The sequence below is a fragment of the Panthera onca genome, chromosome B2, assembly GCF_046562875.1.
Source record: "Panthera onca isolate mPanOnc1 chromosome B2, mPanOnc1 haplotype 2, whole genome shotgun sequence".
NCBI classification, from domain to species: Eukaryota; Metazoa; Chordata; class Mammalia; order Carnivora; family Felidae; genus Panthera; species Panthera onca.
Window position 1 is genome coordinate 49,945,691 of NC_138343.1, and position 19,325 is coordinate 49,965,015.

The 19,325-nt window shown below is 48.6% G+C and overlaps 1 protein-coding gene across 1 annotated transcript in view; it reads right to left on the reverse strand.

Moving 5' to 3' along the window:
• TRAM2 (translocation associated membrane protein 2) overlaps positions 1 to 5,636 on the reverse strand; it is an 83,200-nt gene extending 77,564 nt beyond the window's left edge. Inside the window, exon 1 of the mRNA XM_060615728.3 lies at positions 5,364 to 5,636. Coding sequence (XP_060471711.1) covers positions 5,364 to 5,483 — 120 coding nt within the window. The 5' untranslated portion in view covers positions 5,484 to 5,636. The remainder of the gene's footprint in view (positions 1 to 5,363) is intronic.
• Between the last annotated feature and the right edge of the window lie 13,689 nt (positions 5,637 to 19,325).

Below are 19,325 nucleotides of genomic sequence, written 5' to 3' on the forward strand. Positions count from 1 at the left end.
CATGTTAGTAGTTTTACTGTTTTCTTTTCCTCTTTTTTTTTCCCTTTCTTTAACCATTAGGTACCAACGGATACCAGATACACAGCGCTGGATGAAAAGGTTAAGAGATAGTATCAGTGCAATTTCCCACCAAAGACTGCTAATAGTGCTCTCGCTGATTAGAAAGCACTTCTGGAGTTTGGGAACTCTAATCCGGTCTTATCAACCCTCTGGCTTCGTCATTTATCAGGGTGGGAACGGGAGGTACATCAGCTATGCCACAGAGTGATTTCTGGGGCCCCTGCCCATGACAAAGCAGATCAAAAGGGAGCTCATGCCTGCCAGAGTGAAGTTTTCACCATAGCAACACGTGTGCTCTACAAACAGTCAGGACTGAGGCGCTCTGTTGTGACTGGTCTGGACAGTGCCCCCGAGAAACGAGCAACTGAGGGCTCAGAAAACGGAGTGAGCAAGAGAAAAGGGGCACCTATTTAGCTCACGGGGCAGTCTCCTCATGGTTTTTACTCCTCCACCGGCTGACAGTGGCCGCACAGAGACCCCACAGCCCGTGTTCTAACGAGACAGATGTCAGAGAGAAAACAGACGTTCTCCAAAGAACGCCGTACCACAGGCTCCCTGGGGAAAAAGAGGGACCCAGGGTAGAGCAATCATCCCCTTTGGTGAGCAAATGGCCAGCACTGGAAAACTTGGGGGCAAGGTCTCATCGCAAAACATGTCAGATCTAAAATGAAATGCAGCCCCCGTGCCCAACAAGCCAGTCTGATGGTGGAAGATGTACTCACAGACCCAACAATGAAGCCAAGAGCAGCAGTGATGGGCGTGTTTGTTGAGACCATCGACTAAGTGCCCATGTGCCAGGCAGAGTGCCGGGCATTTTTACAGGTATCAGTCTTCATCCTGAGGTAAGGGTTAAAAACTCACTAACTGATCAACACCCCCTTTCCGGAGAGCACATTTTTGCCAAGGGAAGAAATAGGGATAGCTGATTCACCATTAAGTCCCATAGGATACAGTTACACTTGAGGCTTGACCAGGAGAGAAACTAGCTCCAAATTTCTGCTCTGTTGCTCAGATCACTGAGCAATGTGTGTGGAAATCCAACCACAGAATGAGAGCACCCAAGAGAATAAGTGACCCTTCTCAGTTTCCCTTGACTAATTTCTCTAGAACACCACTAAACGACTAAGTCAGAGGCCAGTGAGGATGATGTATAAAGTCAAAAGCTACAAAAGCTGGCAAAGAGACATCTTCAAAAGCACCCTGAAGGTAGTCCAAGAAACAACATCTGTCCACAGACGCACGCCTGTGCCATTTACATACCTCTTCACAGAAATACAACAGAAGCAGAACTGTTTCACAAGGCTAATAATCAGACAGGACCAGCAGCCTCACGCAGGTCATAATGCCTACAGGTGCGTCTGGGAGGGTGTGAGCTGGAGCCATGGAACCTGTGTGTTAACAGGACTGCCATTGTACGGGCTGCAGGCACATCATTCTGACAAGTCAATCACGGTGTCCGGAACAGGGAAGAAGGCAGCTCTTCCACATCTACCTCCAAAAGAAGCAAAACCAGCCGCTACCAGAAAAGTTCTCTGGGTCCTAAACCCTCAAGTCATCACAGACCAAACAGGAACCGAACCTACAAATGACAGGCCTAGAGTTCTAGAAACATTTCCATGCTACAGAGCCCGCAGGGCCTGCGAATGAGCTTTAAAACCAACAAAAAAGTTTCTGTTTCAAAATGACATTTTAGAGGTAATGTATAATTGCTTCCTCTCTGTTCGATGCTCCCCCCCACACCCTCCACTTTTTCTCATTCTCCATTCACTAATGAGAGAGTTTTCCTCTTCCCCTGCCTGTTTCAGTTTGAAACGTGGCACTGAACGGGACACTGGAAAGCAAAGGGAAAGGGGAGGGGCAGGCAGCTTTCAAATCTGACGCACACACACACACCCCCGGCTGGCCGCCCACACCCTGAAGGGGAGTCAGACTGGACTCCACCAAAGACAGGACTGCAGGACCAAACCGTGGGGTAGAAAACTCCCACTTGCACCAACTCCCCCAAAAGCCAGAGTTAAGAAAGAGAGAGCTGGAAGGGAAGGAGGGGGAAAATAAAGCTCCACATTCCTGACATTTTTTAGCCAAGTGCTGTGGCTGCACAGAAGAGCTCTATTCCAAACAGCATTGCAGAATGGAAAGGAAACCTGGGTTCAGGGCAAAGAACCCACCCCTGCCTTGGAAATGGGAGAAGGAATTTTAGGACGGCCCAAAACTAAACCAAAAGGAGGAGGGAGGGGCACCTCTTCATGTGTGTTCCCAAAGGAAGGGATCCCGAGGGAGGAAATTTGGAGTCATCATCTCCCAGGAGACAGAACTCAAGTCCTAGGATCCCTGAGGGGGAAATGAAAGCCCCTCTAAATGCTGGCGAGCTGAGGGTGAGTTGGGGAAGGGGCAAGGTGAGATGGAGGCCTGTTGGGATGCGAGGGGCTATGGCTGCCTGGGGTGGGGACAGTGGGGTCCAGCTCATTGGCAGAAGCTGGGCAGGGGACCCCAGAGGGAGGAGCGGCCAGGAGAGTCACTCTTTGTGGGAAGAATCATAACTGTGTTTTCCTGACTCAGCTTCTGAATGAAGGAATCCTAGCCCTGCCCCAAGTCAGAAACCCAAGAGCCTGACATCCTCTCTCCCTGTGTCCCCCTTTCCCTTCCCCCTCCTTCTGTCCTCACTTCTACGAAAAAGCGTGTTAAGTGCTGGACTGCCCCGCTCATATGCACCCTACATATACACCAGTCCTCCAGGGGAGAACCCAGAACCCTAAGTAATATCTATTAGTCCTATGCTGGGTTATGTGGTGCCACCCCTTGGCTTTACTCCAAATGTGAAGTGTTCCTCTGGTGTTCCTCTGAGGTCCTTTGGGAGTAACTGAGCTCTTTCTGCTCTCATTCGGTAGGGAGAGCAGAGCTCCAAAAATCTGACTGTCTCTCCTATCTCTGTGGAGTCAGTTGTTAGGTATAGACAACAAGAACCTTTGTGCCTAACACAGCAGAACACATGTCCTTCACAAGGGAAGTTTAGGCATGACCCTCTCACATACCAGCATACATCACCAATATCACAAGGTACCTCCGGTGCCCTATAAGCCCAACCGCTGTAGGTCTAAGCTTCTGTAGGGAGAGGGTGGTGGCAAGAGGGAGTCCGCAGGCATTTCACAGCCAGGGCCTTCTCCATGCTCCCCAGTCCAGTCCCAAGAGGGGAAATCAGGGAAGGCATTTTTGTTGTTATTTCTTCTACCCTGGACCTTTCTCTTCTGTCAGGTAGTGGGATTAAGGGCTCCTCGCACTTTTCAACTCCCACAAAACTCCAGGTTTAATGCGTAGGACTTTCCAGAAGACTAAAGGCAGGAGAGGGAAGAAGATACCAAACTCAAACCCTAAGCAGCTCTTTCAAGCAAAGATAAAACCCACAGAGCCACAAACCTTAGCAAATGCCTGAAACACAGCAAAGAGGGCCATAAGACTATGCAAGAGGCTCTGCTGGCTGTATAGCATGTGGCTCTGAGGTCTCCAGCTGTCACATGTGTCTTTCCAACCACACCCTCCAAGACTGGTGACACTGCACACTCAGAGGCCTCTTAGAATGGAGGACAGCAAATAGATACTGAGGGTATTGGCTGGACAAAACAAAATTCTCTCTTATTTCATTAAGCTAGTAGTATGATCAATAACAACAGGCCTTCAGGAACAAGCGATTTGTCACATTTGTAGAATCTCTTCTGGCTTTTATCGTTTATATGATCTTGGTTAAACCTTACAATAACTAACCTTGTGAGGAAGACAGGTTTTACAAACCTCTTTAATGATGGGGAAACTGAGGCTGCAGTCAATTTTTCAGTCCGACTAGTGACAGAGCAGAGACTGGGACCCAGGGATGACCCTGGCTTGACAAAGTCAGGGTCAATATACCATGAGAGCTGGGGGGTGGGGGTGGGGGGTAGGAGAGGAAGAAGGGAGGGAGGGAGGAGCTGAAATGGAGAAGCACTACCAAAAGCTGGAGTACAGACCCCAATCCTGATCCCAGGTTTATCTCCTACAGACCCTGAAGCCCAGCCAAGGACACATTCACACATCCAACCCTGACTCACCACCACAAGAATGTCCCCAGCCTGAGGGCAGCTTCACCGGCCAAGGAGAACCCTTGCCATCCTTAGAGAGGAGACAGAGGGACACAGAGGGAGAAATCAGCCACACTAGGAACCCTTCATCTCCGAAGCAGTTCATAAATGATTACAGCTTCCTATCCCATCCCTGAGAATGCAGATAAGCAATCCTACCCAGCAGGAAGGACCCGGTGAGAGTGAGGGGAGTGTCACTCACACGTAATCTCACTCCTGAGACAAGATACACCACAGCAAGCCCTAGACTCACTTTCCTCCAGTTCCTCCCACTTTGAATATAACATTTGTCTCCCTCTCCGGAGCACAGTCAGTCGTTCCCTGGACCCCCTCGGATTCTGACCCCCAGGAGGCTCACTAACACACTAACACTCTCTGCTTGGTGAGGCCTGCACCAGTGCACTGCTGTCCCTGGTAGGACCCCATCCTCGTCCCCCACCCCCACAGCTCTGAGAGAAGCACCTTTCCCCTAAAGCAGAGAGTATTTCCATCTCTCTCCCTGTCCCTGTAATGGGTGAGAAGCTCTGGGTCCACTACAGATGGCTCTAAAGGAACAGTCCACAGGGTCATAAAGGGTATATGGAACCTGGCCTTTTAGGCAAGGGCAAAAGAAGGCGGGGGGGGGGGGGGGGGGCGAGGAGGATGGCAGAAGGGCACTTCTGGGATGGGGCCAGGGCCACACGTGAACACCCTGAGCACGTTCCAGAGGTGAGGATGCAAAAGACCCGGAAAATCAGATGGGAGGGTGGAAAAGAGTCAGGGTCCCTCCCACTGGAAAAGCCCAGAGAAGCTGGCAGCCACCGCTCGGGAGGGGGAGAGTTGTGCAATGACTGCGGGTCTGGGAGTCTCCGGGCTTGGCTCCCGGACACCAGAAAGGAAACCCCACTGGTCGGGCCAGGGTGGCAGCGCTGCGGTTGGTTCGAAGCCAGGCTTAGGATCCAGGGCTGCAGAGAGCGCTGCAAGATAGGGTGGGTGCTCCAGGGGGCGGCAGAGCAGGGCACGGCTGCCACGGCGCATTGCTGAGGGTGGCGTCCGGGCTGACCCGGAGGCCAAGGGGCGTAGAGTGCACAAAGCCGGCGCGCAGAGAGCGTACATGGCAGCCAGGTTCCCCAGCTCAGACGAGTACCCGCGGAACCTGCAGGGCTACGCCGGCCGACGCACGAGAGGGGGCACCCCCTCCCCAGTCTCGCTCACCTCGAACATAAGCCCGATGAGGACGCAGAGCACCAGGCAGAAGCCGATGTCCGCATGGTTGTGGATGACGAACTCCTGGCTGAAGAGCGGGTAACTTTTCGTCCTCCTGCGGAAAGCCATGGCAGCGGGCGCGCAGCGGCCGGCGGGGCCCGCACCCTGCGCTCTCGAGCCGCCGCGCAAACTTCTCCAGCCCCGGCCCGGTCCGCCCGCCGGCCCGCTGCCCGCTCGCCCTCCCGCCCGCCGGCCTAGCGCCGAACAACTTCTGGGGCCCGCCCCCTTCCTCCGCCCGCCCCCGCCCCCGCCCCCTCCGCCCGGAACCGCCCCCGGCCGCAGCCCCCTCCCCACCCGCGGCCCGCACTCGGCGCTCAGGGCTCGCTGCGGCCCCGCCCCCCGCGCGCTTAACCCTCTCGCCGCCGGGACGCGCGGGGCGGGGTGGGGCCGGCCCGGCGCGCGGGGCGACCAACGCTGCCAGGTCCCCCTGGCCCCGCGCCCTCGTCCCGGCCCGCCGCTGCGGCGCCCCAGTGCATGCTCTCTGCTGCGGCCCGGCCGCCTCCCGCGCCCAGAGAGCAGGCCGCGGGGGGCGCTGACGCCCAGCCTTGCCGGGACAGGAAGTGGGCCCGGGTTTCCCACTTCTCGGCGCCCGCTCCTTCCTCCGCGGGAGGGGAAGGGCCAGGGAGGCCGCGGCCGGGCCGAGGGGTGGGCCAGGCAGCCGGATACTCCCGGGGTTGCAGGGCTGAGAGCGGCTCAGGTCCGGTGGAGGGAGGGGAACTGCAGGCCGGCCTTCTCGCTGGCCGCAGCGCCTGCACGGATGATCAATGAATGGACGGTCAACCAAGTATTTATTGAGAGCTCGCAGTGGCTTAAGCACGTTTCAGATCGCTGGGAATATGCAGCAAACAAAAAAAGACCTGGCCCTGGGGAGCTTGGATTCCAATGAGGGGAGTGCATGGATGGGTGCAGTTTTGCTAACTTCTCTGAGAGACGTTTGTGCTATTATAAATTAGTTTTACACGTCTTATCCAAAGTCTACCTTCAATATTAATTGACCTGAAGAATAAACACTGAAGAAGAAAGAAAGAAGGCACCTTTTCGTGGAAAATTTTTGTTTAATATTAAAAAGTACTCCTGGGAAGGACAAAAGGTATTTTTAATAAGTTAATTTATATAGGCAAATATTGGATTTATTCCTACCAGTGATGAAGGAGTCAACTAATCACTCTCTAGATGTGCAAAAATATAAAATGAACAAAGAACTATTTAATTTCCATTCTCTTTTTCATGAGGTCCACAGTTATTTCACTAAGTAAATAGGGTTTCTTAAATATGGCACAATGTATGAAATGTGATTGAGACTAGGCTTGTCTTGACTTCCTAGATAAATTTTACATCTGTAGTTTCTTCACTCAGTATTTAGCACACAGTCTTTGGTCTTTAGTTTCTTTATCTGACTTCAGGAAATGGGAAAGTAATGGCTATATAAGACTAAACCTCATTTAACTTCAAGGCTGACCTTTTTTTTTTTTTTTTTAATGTTTATTTATTTTTGTGAGAGAGAGAATGAGCAGGTAGTGGGGGAGAGGGAGAGAGAGATTCCCAAGCAGGCTCCATGCTGTCAGCGCCACGCACACTGTGGGGCTGGAACTCAGGACCTGGAGATCGTCACCTAAGCTGAAATCAAGAGCCAGTTCCTTCACTGACTGAGCCACCCATGTGCTCTAAGGCTGACCTTTCTTAAAGTTGGACCTGACACATGTAAGGAATAAAAAGGTTAAGAACTCCAGAGCATCACACCTGTGAAAAGGTGTTCAAATTTTCAAACTGCTGCCACATCTATTAGGTCAACCTCTATCCAGTTGGTTTCTTTCTAGGTCAAAACTAAAATACCAGCATTTCACACGGTTCAACCTAATTCTTTCCTCCTGGTTCCCTATGACCATTTGTAGAGGATATCGTGGTGGGAATTTCTTGCAAAAGGTGGGATATTGCTAACCTCTTAACATTGTGTTCAGGCTGAAAGTCCTGGGTATAGGTATTATAACCTCTACGTTTATAAATGAGAAACCTGAAGTAAAGGGGATGGCTTAGTGCTCATACTGATGAGCCCTGAGTCCTTTCAAATGTAATTAAAGTGTTCTTTAAAAAAAAAAAAATTATTTTAGAGAGAGAGAGAGAGAGAGAGAGAGCATGAGTGGGGGGGAAAGCAGAGAGAGAGAGAATCTGAGGCAGGCTCCACGCTGAGCGTAGAGCGCAATGCAGGACTCAAACTCACGACCCTGGGATCAAGACCTGAGCTTATTTCAAGAGTCAGACGCTTAACTGACTGAGCCATCCAGGAACCCTGACAAAGGGTTCTCCTACGCATGTTTTAGCATTTTATTACCTTGCAACCCCCCAGGGGAAGTACTAGATGCCTGTGTCAGCCATCCCAAAGTCCTAGTTTCAAAACCATCTTCAACCCCAAATGGACCCCTTCTCAGCCCCTCCCATCCAGTCACTCATAGACCCTATGAATCTCAGAACCTCAGGATCTCTCCCAACAGCCCCCACTTCCACCATTCTTCACCTGGCCCACACTAGTTACCTTGGATACCCTGCCTCCAGTATCTCCCCCTTTAATACATCATTCCATTAGAAATATCTACTGAGCACGTACTGAGTGACAAACACTGCTTGTTACCAGAGACAGAAAGATAAGATAATCCATGTGTGGTGGTTTTAAAATATGTCCTCAAGGGGCTCTTGGGTGGCTCAGTGTTAAGTGTTCCACTTCGACTCAGGTCGTGATCTTGTGGTCGGTGAGTTTGAGGACCGCATCAGGCTCTGTGCTGACACCTCAGAGCCTGGAGCCTACTTCGGATTCTGTGTCTCTCTCAATCCATACCCTCTCTTGAGTGTGGGCTGGACTTAGCGGCTCACTTCTAACAAATGGCTATGGCATATGTGATGGTGTAAGGCTCCCAAGAGTAGGTCATAAAACACATTTTGCCTTTCCCCTTTCTGTCTTGTCTTAGGTCACTAGTTCTGGGGGAAGCTGGCTGCCATGTTGTAAAGATATGCAAGCAGCTTTATGGAGAGGTCCACATGGCAAGGAACCGAGGCCTCCTGCCAACAACCAGCACTAGTTTGCCTGGCTTGCCACCTTGGAAGCAGATCCTTTAGTCCCAGTGAAGCCTTCAGATGATGACCACAGCCCCCGCTGACCTCTTGACTGGGTTTGGTGACTGCTTTAATATAAGATGTACAGGAGTTAAAGGAGTCAAAACTCTAGGCTGGGATGACATAGTGATAGGGGGACCATTAAAAACTCTATGTGGAACAACAGAGAAGGAAGGAGTGGGCATAAGAGAGCTGAAGATGGCCTCACCTTTGGACAAGCTGGGCTTGAGGAGTCATGAGACATCCCAATCGCCACTTTGACAGCTCAGATGGAAGCTGTTAGACTGGAGTTAGGGAGGGAAAATCAGAATTAAAGGTGTTTGTGGTTCATCTGCAATGGGACTGTTGAAACCACGGGGTTAAGTAAGCGGTCCAAGGAGAGTGTGCTGAGTGAGGAAAAGCCTGAGGTCGGCAGAATCCTAGGGAACCCCAAACACTGAGGGAGGAGGAGGAGGAAAAGGAAAGTGTAGGGATGGAGGAAGCCACAGCCTAGGCATTTCACAAGGAGAGGCTAGGTGAGGCAGGATGAGAATAAAAGGAAGTCCCTTGATGCAGCCATTCTGGCTTTTGAGAGCCCATTTTTAACATTGGAGAGGGCTTACCGGTGGATAGAAGATGAGAAAAGGAGGTGAGAAAGTAGTCTATTCTTTTGAGAAGTTTGGTGAGAAAAAGGGAAATGGATGGTGTCTTGGCGGATATAGAGAATTGAAGGATGGATCTTTAAATTATATATATTTTTTGAGACTGGAGCAAGAGAAGAAACAGGAGAGAGAGAGAAGGAAATACTGAAAATACTCAAACTATTAATACTAGAGATCATTGATGAAACAAAGGAGGAGACTTAGAAAACAGCCCCAACCACAGGAGGAAGAGGGAGAACTCCTCTAGTGGTTGTCTTTGCTGGAGCAAAGATGAAGAATGGGTGAATATATAGTTACATCTGGAGGTGGAGGAAATAATAACCTCTTGTGTTTCTATTGCACTTGACAGTAGCCTTGTGAGGGAGGCAAGACAGTTATTACCAACCCGTTATAGCTGTTTTGAGACACATAAATGACCAAGGGCCACATAACTAGTGGGTGGCTAACCAGGACTCAGAGCAGCTGGTCAGCACAGAGTTCCCTTTGCTGGACCATCCCGTAGCATTTCAGGCTTCATAAAGCGTGGCACTGATCAGGTGGATACCATCTGCCTCTCTCCACCTGTCCTGTTATGGCTGCTGATAATTCTGCCACACCAACTCTTAACTAAACTGGAAGAGCCCCTCTTTCCAGAACAGACCATGTGGTTCCCAATCTCTGTGTCTTTGTTCCCCTCACAAGGCCTTTGTTCCATGTCCCTTTGCCAAAGAAGTAACCATCCTCCAAGATAAAGAGCATGTATCTCTTCCTTCACAAAGCTGTCTTCGGGGTACTAGGCTGGAGGCATGCATACTGTACCTTGTGCATACCTCTCAGGTAGCAGCACATTCTTCTGGAGTCAGTGTATTTTTCTGTGAGTTTTGCCCCCTTTTGGATAGTGTCACCGTTGAGGGCAGGAAACTAATCATTTGCTCTCATATTTCAACAGCACCAAGCATAGGAATCCCACATGGTATATTTTCATCAAGTGTTGGTTGAATGAATGATTGAATGAGAGATGCTGTTACCTTGGCTGGTATATATACAATCATTATCCCCCAAAAATGTATTTTCTCACATAATAAGAAGTCTTAAGTTTGTTCATTCCCAGGGGTAAATGATTCATCAAAAACTAGGATCTCACTATTTTTCCACTTTGCCACTCTGTGTTTGCTTTTGACTTGGACTTTTCCCTCATGGCTACAGAGTAGCTGCAACAGCTCCAGGCCTTCTATCCTTCATACAATAAGACCTAAAAATCAGACAAGAAGGAGAGGGCATTTTGAAGAGTAAAGAAAACTTTCCCAGAAACCCCAGACTTCTCCTACTGCCTCACTGGCTAGAATTACATCACATGCCCATTCCTAAACCAAGTCATGGGCAAGGTGAATAGAACTAACATAATTGGATTCACCTCACCAGGGAAGCATCCTCAGAGGGCTTGAAGAGATTTCTCAACTCCTTTGAAGATTCTGGCTACCCCTCACCTAGATAAAATTAAAATTCTGATTGCAAGGAAAAAGGAGAGAATTGGTATGGAGCAGTCATCCAGAAAGATCTGCACAGTGATCTTTTTTCGGGGTTTCTTACTCTATATATTTTTACATCTTTGCCTCGTAGGACACACAGCACTTTTGCCCTGAACAACCCTTGCTTTCTGGTTTCTTACAGTAGGAACATGAACCTTGCAAATGTCATACGCTTAACAGTCACTGTGGAAGTGTTCGGCTGAAGGATCTCCAGCTTCACAAAGTGGACTGTCTGTTCTGGTAGTCCAGCATGTGATGTCAGACTCAATACCACCTTTCACCAAAGAATGGGGCATCTCAGCCGTCAGATCTTCTTGCCACCAAGATCACAGCGTTTATTGGAATCCGTGACATACGATGGGGTCATCCCTGGTGGCAAGCACTAAGGAGTTGCATGATCTATGAAGAATTTTAAAACAATGATAAACCTCTAAATGCAATGTGATATACTAGATTGAACCCTGAAACAGAAAAAGGACATTAGTAAAAACTGCTAATATCCAGTCTGTACTTTGGTAATAGCATTGTACCAGTGTTGGCGTGCCTGGGTGGCTCAGTCAGTTAAGTATCCGATTTTGGCTCAGGTCATTATCTTATGGTTCAAGCCCTACATTGTCTCCCCTTCTCTCTCTGCCCCACCCCCACCCCCCCCCCCCCCCCGTCTCTCTTGTTCTCTCAAAAAAAAAAATAAACTTAAAATAACATTGTACCAGTGTTAATTTCTGTGTTTTGATAAATGTACCATGGTTATATAACCTGGGTGAAAGAGTTGTGAGAACTCTGTATATTGTCTTTGCAACTCTCCCGTAAATCTAAAATTATTTTAAAATTAAAAAAATCTAAATGACAAAAGTGCCTCAAAATCAGGTATGCTTGTTGTATTATCACCATAGCAATTCTAAACAATGTTAGTGGTAAAAATACGTCCCCCCTCAACCAAGTCTTTTGGTCTAAGTTCTAGGCTACTGTTGTCATTGTTGTTGAGTCTTAATAATACATATGTAAGTTCCAACTTAACCCATTTTTATTACTTATCTTTTAGTAAGCACTGCATTCTACATGCAGGTTAATCCTAGTAGCTCTCATACATACAGCCCATGCCTAATATGGGGTCTCAGATGCACACGTGTGGTTCAGGCACATATCCAACTGGAATCATCTGAGCTTGTTTCGAGCCCGATGGTACCTCAGAAGCTTGTGTTTGAACCACAAATTGGAAACAATTATAGCACAGTGCTTTTAGAGATGAAAAACAATGTGTTGCTTCAATTCTGTCACTCTGTGTGGCCACTAGCAGCTTTTATGTGTGTTTAAAATTTAAAACAATGCAAAACGCCATTATTACTATTTGTTTCGTGTCATGTGTCATGATTATTTCTGAAAAATTTTTTCATGTCGAGGAGCAGAGAGTTAAAAATGATCAGGTATTAAATATGCTAAGTATAACAGGGCACCTGGGTTGCTCAGTCGGGGTTAAGCTCCTGACTTCAGCTCAGGGCATGATCTCACAGTTTGTGAGTTCGAGACCCGTATCAGGCTCTGTGCTGACAGCTCAGAGCCTGGAGCCTGCTTTGGATTCTGTGTCTCCCTCTCTCTCTTCCCCTCCCCCACTAGCCTAGCACTCTGTCTCTCTCTCTCTCTCAGAAATAAATAAACATTTTTTAAAAATATGCTAAATATGAGAGTGAGTGGAATTAAGATCCTAGGTGTTAGAAACTACCTTAAAAATCATATTGCCACTCCCTTCTGTTTAGAGACCATGAAAGTTTGAAGGCCCAGAAAGATGCTGAGGTTAATAAGGATTTGGTGAGTTGGGGCAAGGACAAGGGCCTCTCCCCTCCTGGCCAGCATCCCTGGCACAGTCTCTGTAGTCCGTACCCGCTCTTCTTTTGCAGACAGGCATAACTTAGAAAAACCGAGTCACTAGTCCAGTGTCAGCTAGTGACTCAGTGGCAGAGCAAGACATGGAAACCAGGACTCCTGACCATTCAGGGCTCTAACCACTGCCCCCTATTTCCTCTTTCCAGCTCTCATTCAGCGACAGACAGATTAATTCCAGACGACTGAAGAATGTGCCACCTGATGTATGGGAAGAGGGGAGCATTTTTTTTTTTTTTAAAGAGTCACAACTCAGATTGACATTAGAAAAGAGTAGATTTCAGTCAGAATTCCCGCAAGCAGAAAAACAGTTTGGGAAGTAAGGGAATGATTTCAGAACTTTATTTCCACTCAATTCTCCAATTTGTGTGTGTGTGGGGGGGGGGGGGGGTATTGTTCATTGGAAACTATATTGGGAACTTAAATGGTGCACAAAAATTCTTATCCTTGGTTTTTTCATGTTTAGGGAGAAAGCAATAATTACTAGAGTGACCATTGTGATATAGGAGGTCATCACATTGAGGAAAAGCTCAATAGCAAGAACTCATTGGAAAGGTGTACATGAATCACTGCCTTCCCTGAGCCACTCTCTCCTACACTTTTCTAGACTGCTAGAAAGGTAGACACTATCCTGATTAAACCTAAGCACCTCCCTGTGAACCTTTGCCGCCAGTCTTTGAAATTCATCTCCTCTCTCCTTCTCAGATCACAGCCCAGGGTTCAGTGATCATTCACTTGTGACTTGTCAGGCATGGACGCTACATACAACAATTGGGATCTGTCTTTGCACAGCTTCCTACCACAATAATTGTTTAGGTGTTCACTGATACCCACTGAGCTAATAATGGACTTCCTACCGCATGCTTGGGGAGATGATGGTTGGGTGGATGGATGGATGGATGAGTGGAAGGGTAGATAGGTGTAGAGGTAGGTAGACAGATGAATAGATGGATAGGTAGATTTACGGGTAGGTAGATGGATAGATGGGTGAATGGAAGACTGGAAAGGTGAATGGTTGGATATGTGGAAGAGTGGATGGGTGGATGGATGAATTGATCAATATATAGGAATCCATACCATTCTATTTTTATATTGGCACCCAAGGCAATTCCATATTGAAGGGGCCCCAAGGGAATTCTTCCACATAGGAGATATGTTTGAGACCAAAGCTAGGTTTAGATTGGGTAGAATTTAGCCTTGGTATAGATTTTTAGGCCCTGAGAGGCAGGAATTATAGCTTTCCATCTATATGCCTTAAAAACCAGTTCATTTCCTGCCACACAGTAGGTACTACATGAATATTTGTTGCCAAGAATGAATGAATGAATGAATGAATGGTTTGAGAAACAAGCTCTTTCCACTTGCTGTCTCCTTGGCAGGAATTAGCTGGTCACACTGCTGTCCCTCTTGATTCTTTGCTGATGAGATTGGGCATGGGGCAGGTCCAGAGGTTTCTCTGACTGGGCTGAATGATTCTTACTGACAAGTGCGAGTGGCCCCTTTACAGTTGGAAGTCCCAGGGCTGTGATGAGTGACCCAAAGTCTCTCCTCTCTCCTGATTCCTGGCAGGTAGCCCCTCCTCTTGATAAGATAGGAATTCCTCACTGTGTCCCACAGGTTTGTGCAAGGTAGGCAGGGTGCTGAGTGAGGACAGAGATGAGAGAAGAGGAAAGTGAGAGCAAGGAAGGAGACATGAGAGGAAGGGAGACATGGGACAGTGAAGAGAGGAGAGGGGGGAAAGCTCCGAGCGAGGTGGGCTATGGGCTGGAGTAGGACAGAGAGAAAATGGCATTTGCAGCACAATGCCTCCAGTAATAACACCATCATTGTCTTGCCTGAACAGATGTGCAAGGAGTCCATCTCATTATACAACATGAAAATGGAACATGTTTGTTTCTATCGGCCTCATCGGAAATCTTGGCAGATGCTGTCAGAAAGTGCACACTGTTTCTGAGATGTGATTTTTCAATAGCGCATACTGTACTTTTTGATTGAGGTTGGAGAAGAGAGGAAAAGGGAGTTGGTTGGGCCTTTTTTTTTTTTTTTTTTTTTTTTTTTTTAATTTTGAAATTCTTCTCTCCAGGGAGGCTTTTCCTTAGACCACACTGAGTTCCTTTGGCTAGCCACACCAGCATGACCAGTGGTCTGGGGCTGGCCACACTAAAGCCCTGTGCCAAGGGCCCATTCCTTTGAAATAGCCCCCTCCATACAGTCTGCAGGGCACACCCTTCATGGCGCTCACCTCCCCTTAGTCCAGCATTATTCACAACTTCTCCTCTCGTCTACTCCACTTCTGCCTTGACCTCCGTGTCCCTGTCTTGCCTTAAGACATCTGAAGTGGGTGTTTCAAGCAAAGAGTATTTTGTTCCCAGCTGAACAAGGCTCGGGGAGACCGGCAGTGCCAGAGACGGGAGTGGGCACCATTCGTCACTGAACTAAAGCCTCGCAGTGTGCAAGTTCCCCGCGACAAACACCACCTTTCCCTGGGAAGGCAGCCAAGGCCTGGAGCCCTGGGTAGGAAATCCCCAGTGAGAGGCCCTTCCTGAGCGCCAGAGAAAATGGTTCTTTTCATAGACTGAGTCCCCTTCCTTTCTAGCGTAAAGGCCCACATCACATCCCCCTTCCTGGCCTTCGACGCTCCATCCACATGCCAAGTGCCCCCGCCCCGGCGCCTCCTGGCTCCTGTGCCCCTCCACGCTCAGCTGGCTTTCCCAGCCTTTGCACAGCCTCCTCCGTTCCCCGGCTGGGCTGCCCGCTCCCCGTCCATCCAACACTCTGCGCCTTCACACGAAACTGTGCCATGCCACGTCCTATCCTCTCCAGAGACTCCTATAGGGTTGGACAGAAATGATTTGTTGACTTTACCAGATTAGCAAAGGGAGCAAATTCCACAGATGCCTCTGTCCCTAAGTCTCAAAGTTCAGACCTACGGCTTGATAGCAGGAGCGAGGTGATGCAGGCAGCCCAAGACTGAGCGAAACAATAACAAGGGTAACAGTCACTCTTCATGGGGCAATGACTAGCTGGCAGGCAATTGTCTACACCTCTCACGGACTTCTTAATTTAATCTTCTCAACAACCCTCTGCAGCAGGTACTGTTACTAGCCCTGCTTTACAGAGGAGGAAAGAGATGGGACGTGAGGCTAGCAAGAGGCAGACCCTGGGTATGCCTGGGGGATGGTGTTTCTGCGCTCATGCCCTTGGGGGGGGGGGGGGCGGGTAGCAGCAGACTTGGATCCCAGCTTCCTTCTGCCACTCCTTAGGTGGGTCACTTCGGGCCAGCCACACTCATTTTCCAAGTCTCCTTTACCTGATGAGAAAAATTATGGGAATGAGGTGATTTCCTGGGGGCACTTCCATAAGGTGACACTGATTTTTCCCCCCTCATTATAAAGCCACTCAGAAAGATCCCCAAATTTCCTGGACTCAAGGCCAGCTCGAGATAAAGGGACAAAGTAGCCGTTGAATGCGTTGCCATCTGTAACATGGCAAACACACTGACGAGTGCTAGGCAGCTAGTCTAGTCCCACTCCAACTCTCTTGGGCAAGAGGGGATGATCCTTCATGCTTCGATACTAGATGGAGTCATAAATACTGTTTCAGAGAGCAGGGGCCATAGGATCGGAGCTGTCCTGAGCCCCACCCAGGATCCCCTTGGCCACTGCCCTTCATGGCCAAGGGCGAAGCCTGCACTCGTCAGCCTGGCTTCTGGGAACTGCACGGGCACACTCTCACCTTCCCACCTTGGCTTCTTGTCTTCCCTGGAGACTCAGGAGCACCTCTCCCGCCGGGTTTGACTGAGCTGACAGCATGGTAAGAGCTCATCCTTACCACTGGCAGAAGATTCGCAGCACCATATTCGATTTGAAGATGCACCCTTTTCCTCATTTTAGCATCTTATTCATTTACTATTGATCTTAAAATCAATGGCACAGTATCGCTTATTTGGTAGCACTTTTTCTTTCACGGACGCTCGTGAAATAATGGTGTACCTTACAAGTGAGGGTCTCTTAGGTTTGATGAAGTATGGTAAACAGCGGTTTCCAGATCTGAGCTCTAGAAGCTCAGTCAGAGGCTGGCAGGCTGTGTGCTTGTTCTCTGAGTCTTTTCCTCCAGATCAGGACTGGGTCTGGTAAAATGGAGGTGATCTCTTAGGGCTGATAGGGCCCTCTGGTTGTAGCCATGGGTGATATGTAAACCGTTTCATGGCCAGTCCAGTCAGCCAGAAGACAGCTGGAAACAACTGGCATGTCTGACCCGGAGCTTACCAGATCCCCTCCCTGGCTCTAGTACCCTGCATTGTTGGCTCCAAACCCGCAGCCATGTTCCTTCCTTCCTAATGTTTTGGATACTTGCCAGCACACTCAGGGAACTTGGCCTGTCACCCAATCCCAGGGGACAATCCCTAACTGGACTAAGTCAGGCATGGTTGTCCCTGTCTCCTTTACTTTCATTGTCTACAGGAGAGGGCATGTGTATTAATGTACTATTGTTGCCATAGCAAACGACTACAACTCTAGCTTAAAACAGGTCGGGCACAGGTCTCCCTGGACTAACAATCAAGGTGTCTGCAGGGTTGAGTTCCCTTCTGCAGACTCTCAGGGAAAATTGGTTTCCTTGCTCTTTCAGGTATTGGCAGAATTTAGTTCCCTGAAGCTCTGTGACTCAGGTCCCTGGCTGCCAGCTGGGTTCCTCTATTAGCATCGAGAGCCCTCTTTCCAGTTCTTACACATAGTCTCCTCCACCTCAGGACCAGTGACGCATCCTCTTCACACTGCCATCTCTGTCACCTCACTGGGCTTATGTGATTAGATTGGGCATCCCACATAATCCAAGAGAGCCTCCTCATCTCCAGCTTCTGCCCTTAATCACATCTGCAAAGTCCCTGTTGCCAGGTAAGATAACGAACGGAGTCACAGGCTCCAGAGGACAAGCGTGTGGGCATCTTTGGAGGCCACTGTTCTGCCTGCTACAGCATGTGACCCACTCTGGCTGATGAGCTATAAAGGGGGTATCTGCTGGGCTTTGGGGAAAAGATTTTGCTCCCTGACAAAAAGACAGACTTTGAGGGGGCTTGCCCTGCTCCTACCTACTATGTTTGAGGTGATATGAGCTGTGGCTGCTAGCTTGCCAGCATGAGGCATCCACACCTAGGATAAAAGCTGAAACACTGAGAGTAGCAATGAGAATTTCAGGGTGAAAAGAAAAAGCTTGGCCTTTCGATGATGATGTTGAGCCACCGAAACCACCTAGATCTCCTGCCTTGCTCCTGCTGATCCCTCTTTGGGGGCTGGGCAAGGCTCCTATATTTCTGATTATGGCTGGGGATTAGTCTTGGGTGAATAGATCTCCCATAGTCCATAACGCTGCCTTCCAGGTGGTACCTCCGGGTTGAGATTATTGTCTTACTTTGCCTGAACTTGTGGTGCCCTCCAAACTTGGCAGCTTGGCTTGCTGGCTGCCCTCATGCTGGCTCCGTCTCCCAGTCTATACCACCCAGGCTTGGCTTTTCCCTCCCTGGTAACCCTCCATTTCCAGGGTCACACCACATCTACACTCTGCATCTCTTGGTGTTTCTGGTGTATCTTAATATCCAGACAAACTAGGTGTCTGGCCATTCCCTGGCAAGTGCTTTCACCTTTATGCCTCTGTGCTATTATTCCTCATGCTATTCCTTCAATCAGAAATCCCCTTTCAATCTCCTTATACCTTTACCATAAATCCTTGTGTCTTATGAGATGCTATGATTCCCATGTGGCAAATGATTCAAAAACATCGGGTAACTTATTTAAGATGACCTTGCCAGTAAATGGCAGAACTGGGATGCTACAGTAGATCTCTCTGACTTCAAAGCCCAGGTCCTTTTGCTCACTTTGTCTTTTGGCATTTTAGAGGAGACACTGCCCAACTGAAGTCTTGAAGGACTTGTCTCCCTCACTACATCACAAGCATCTTGAGTGCCAGGGAGTGAATCATTCTTTAGTGACCCCAGAGTCAGTGGCATGCTGGCCAATGTTACCAGCTGGCTCTGGGAAGGGGTTGGGGGAAGCCACCTGATTTGTACTGTTTTCCATGAGGTGAATTCTCCCATCACGGCTGATTTCAAGCTCCCGATGTGACATTACTGAACAACGAGTTAGGAGAGATGTAGAAGCACACCTTTATATGATATTTCCACCACACAGATTCCATAGATGTGAATTACCTCAAGAGCCCAGATCATAGTGAAATGTAGTAAAATAATTAGGAAGTGAATGAGTTTTGCTTGCTATTACCTTTGTTTTAAAGCTATTTAAATTTTGATTTATTCTATCCTATTCTATTTTTATTTTGATCTATGTGACTTAACCTTTAATCATTGTGTTTCATGATCGGCCTGCAAGTTTCCTGAAAACTTAACAATTAGGTTCACGACTGGTTTGGGCTGGCTCCGGCATACCACTGCCAGAGTCTCTAGCACAAGGATTTGCTTTCAACAGGCACTGGAATGGCAGGTGAGGATGCTAATAAAAAGAACATGATTATCCATTAATGAGTTTTAAATGGAGTCTAGTAACCCAGACTCAATATTCTTTCCTATGTTTGAGAATTCCTTAGTTCCATTGCTCAGACTTCACCGAAAGCCAAACAAATAAAAACTAGCTGAGAGTAGAGACCGAAGAATAGCCAAGGCTCGAACTAAGGGCTGTGAACACCCAGTGTCAGGGTGGGGCCCCAAGACTGCTTCCAGTTCCAAAGGGTCCGCTTTGTTGATCGGGCTCGAGCAAGCCTCTGAGCTA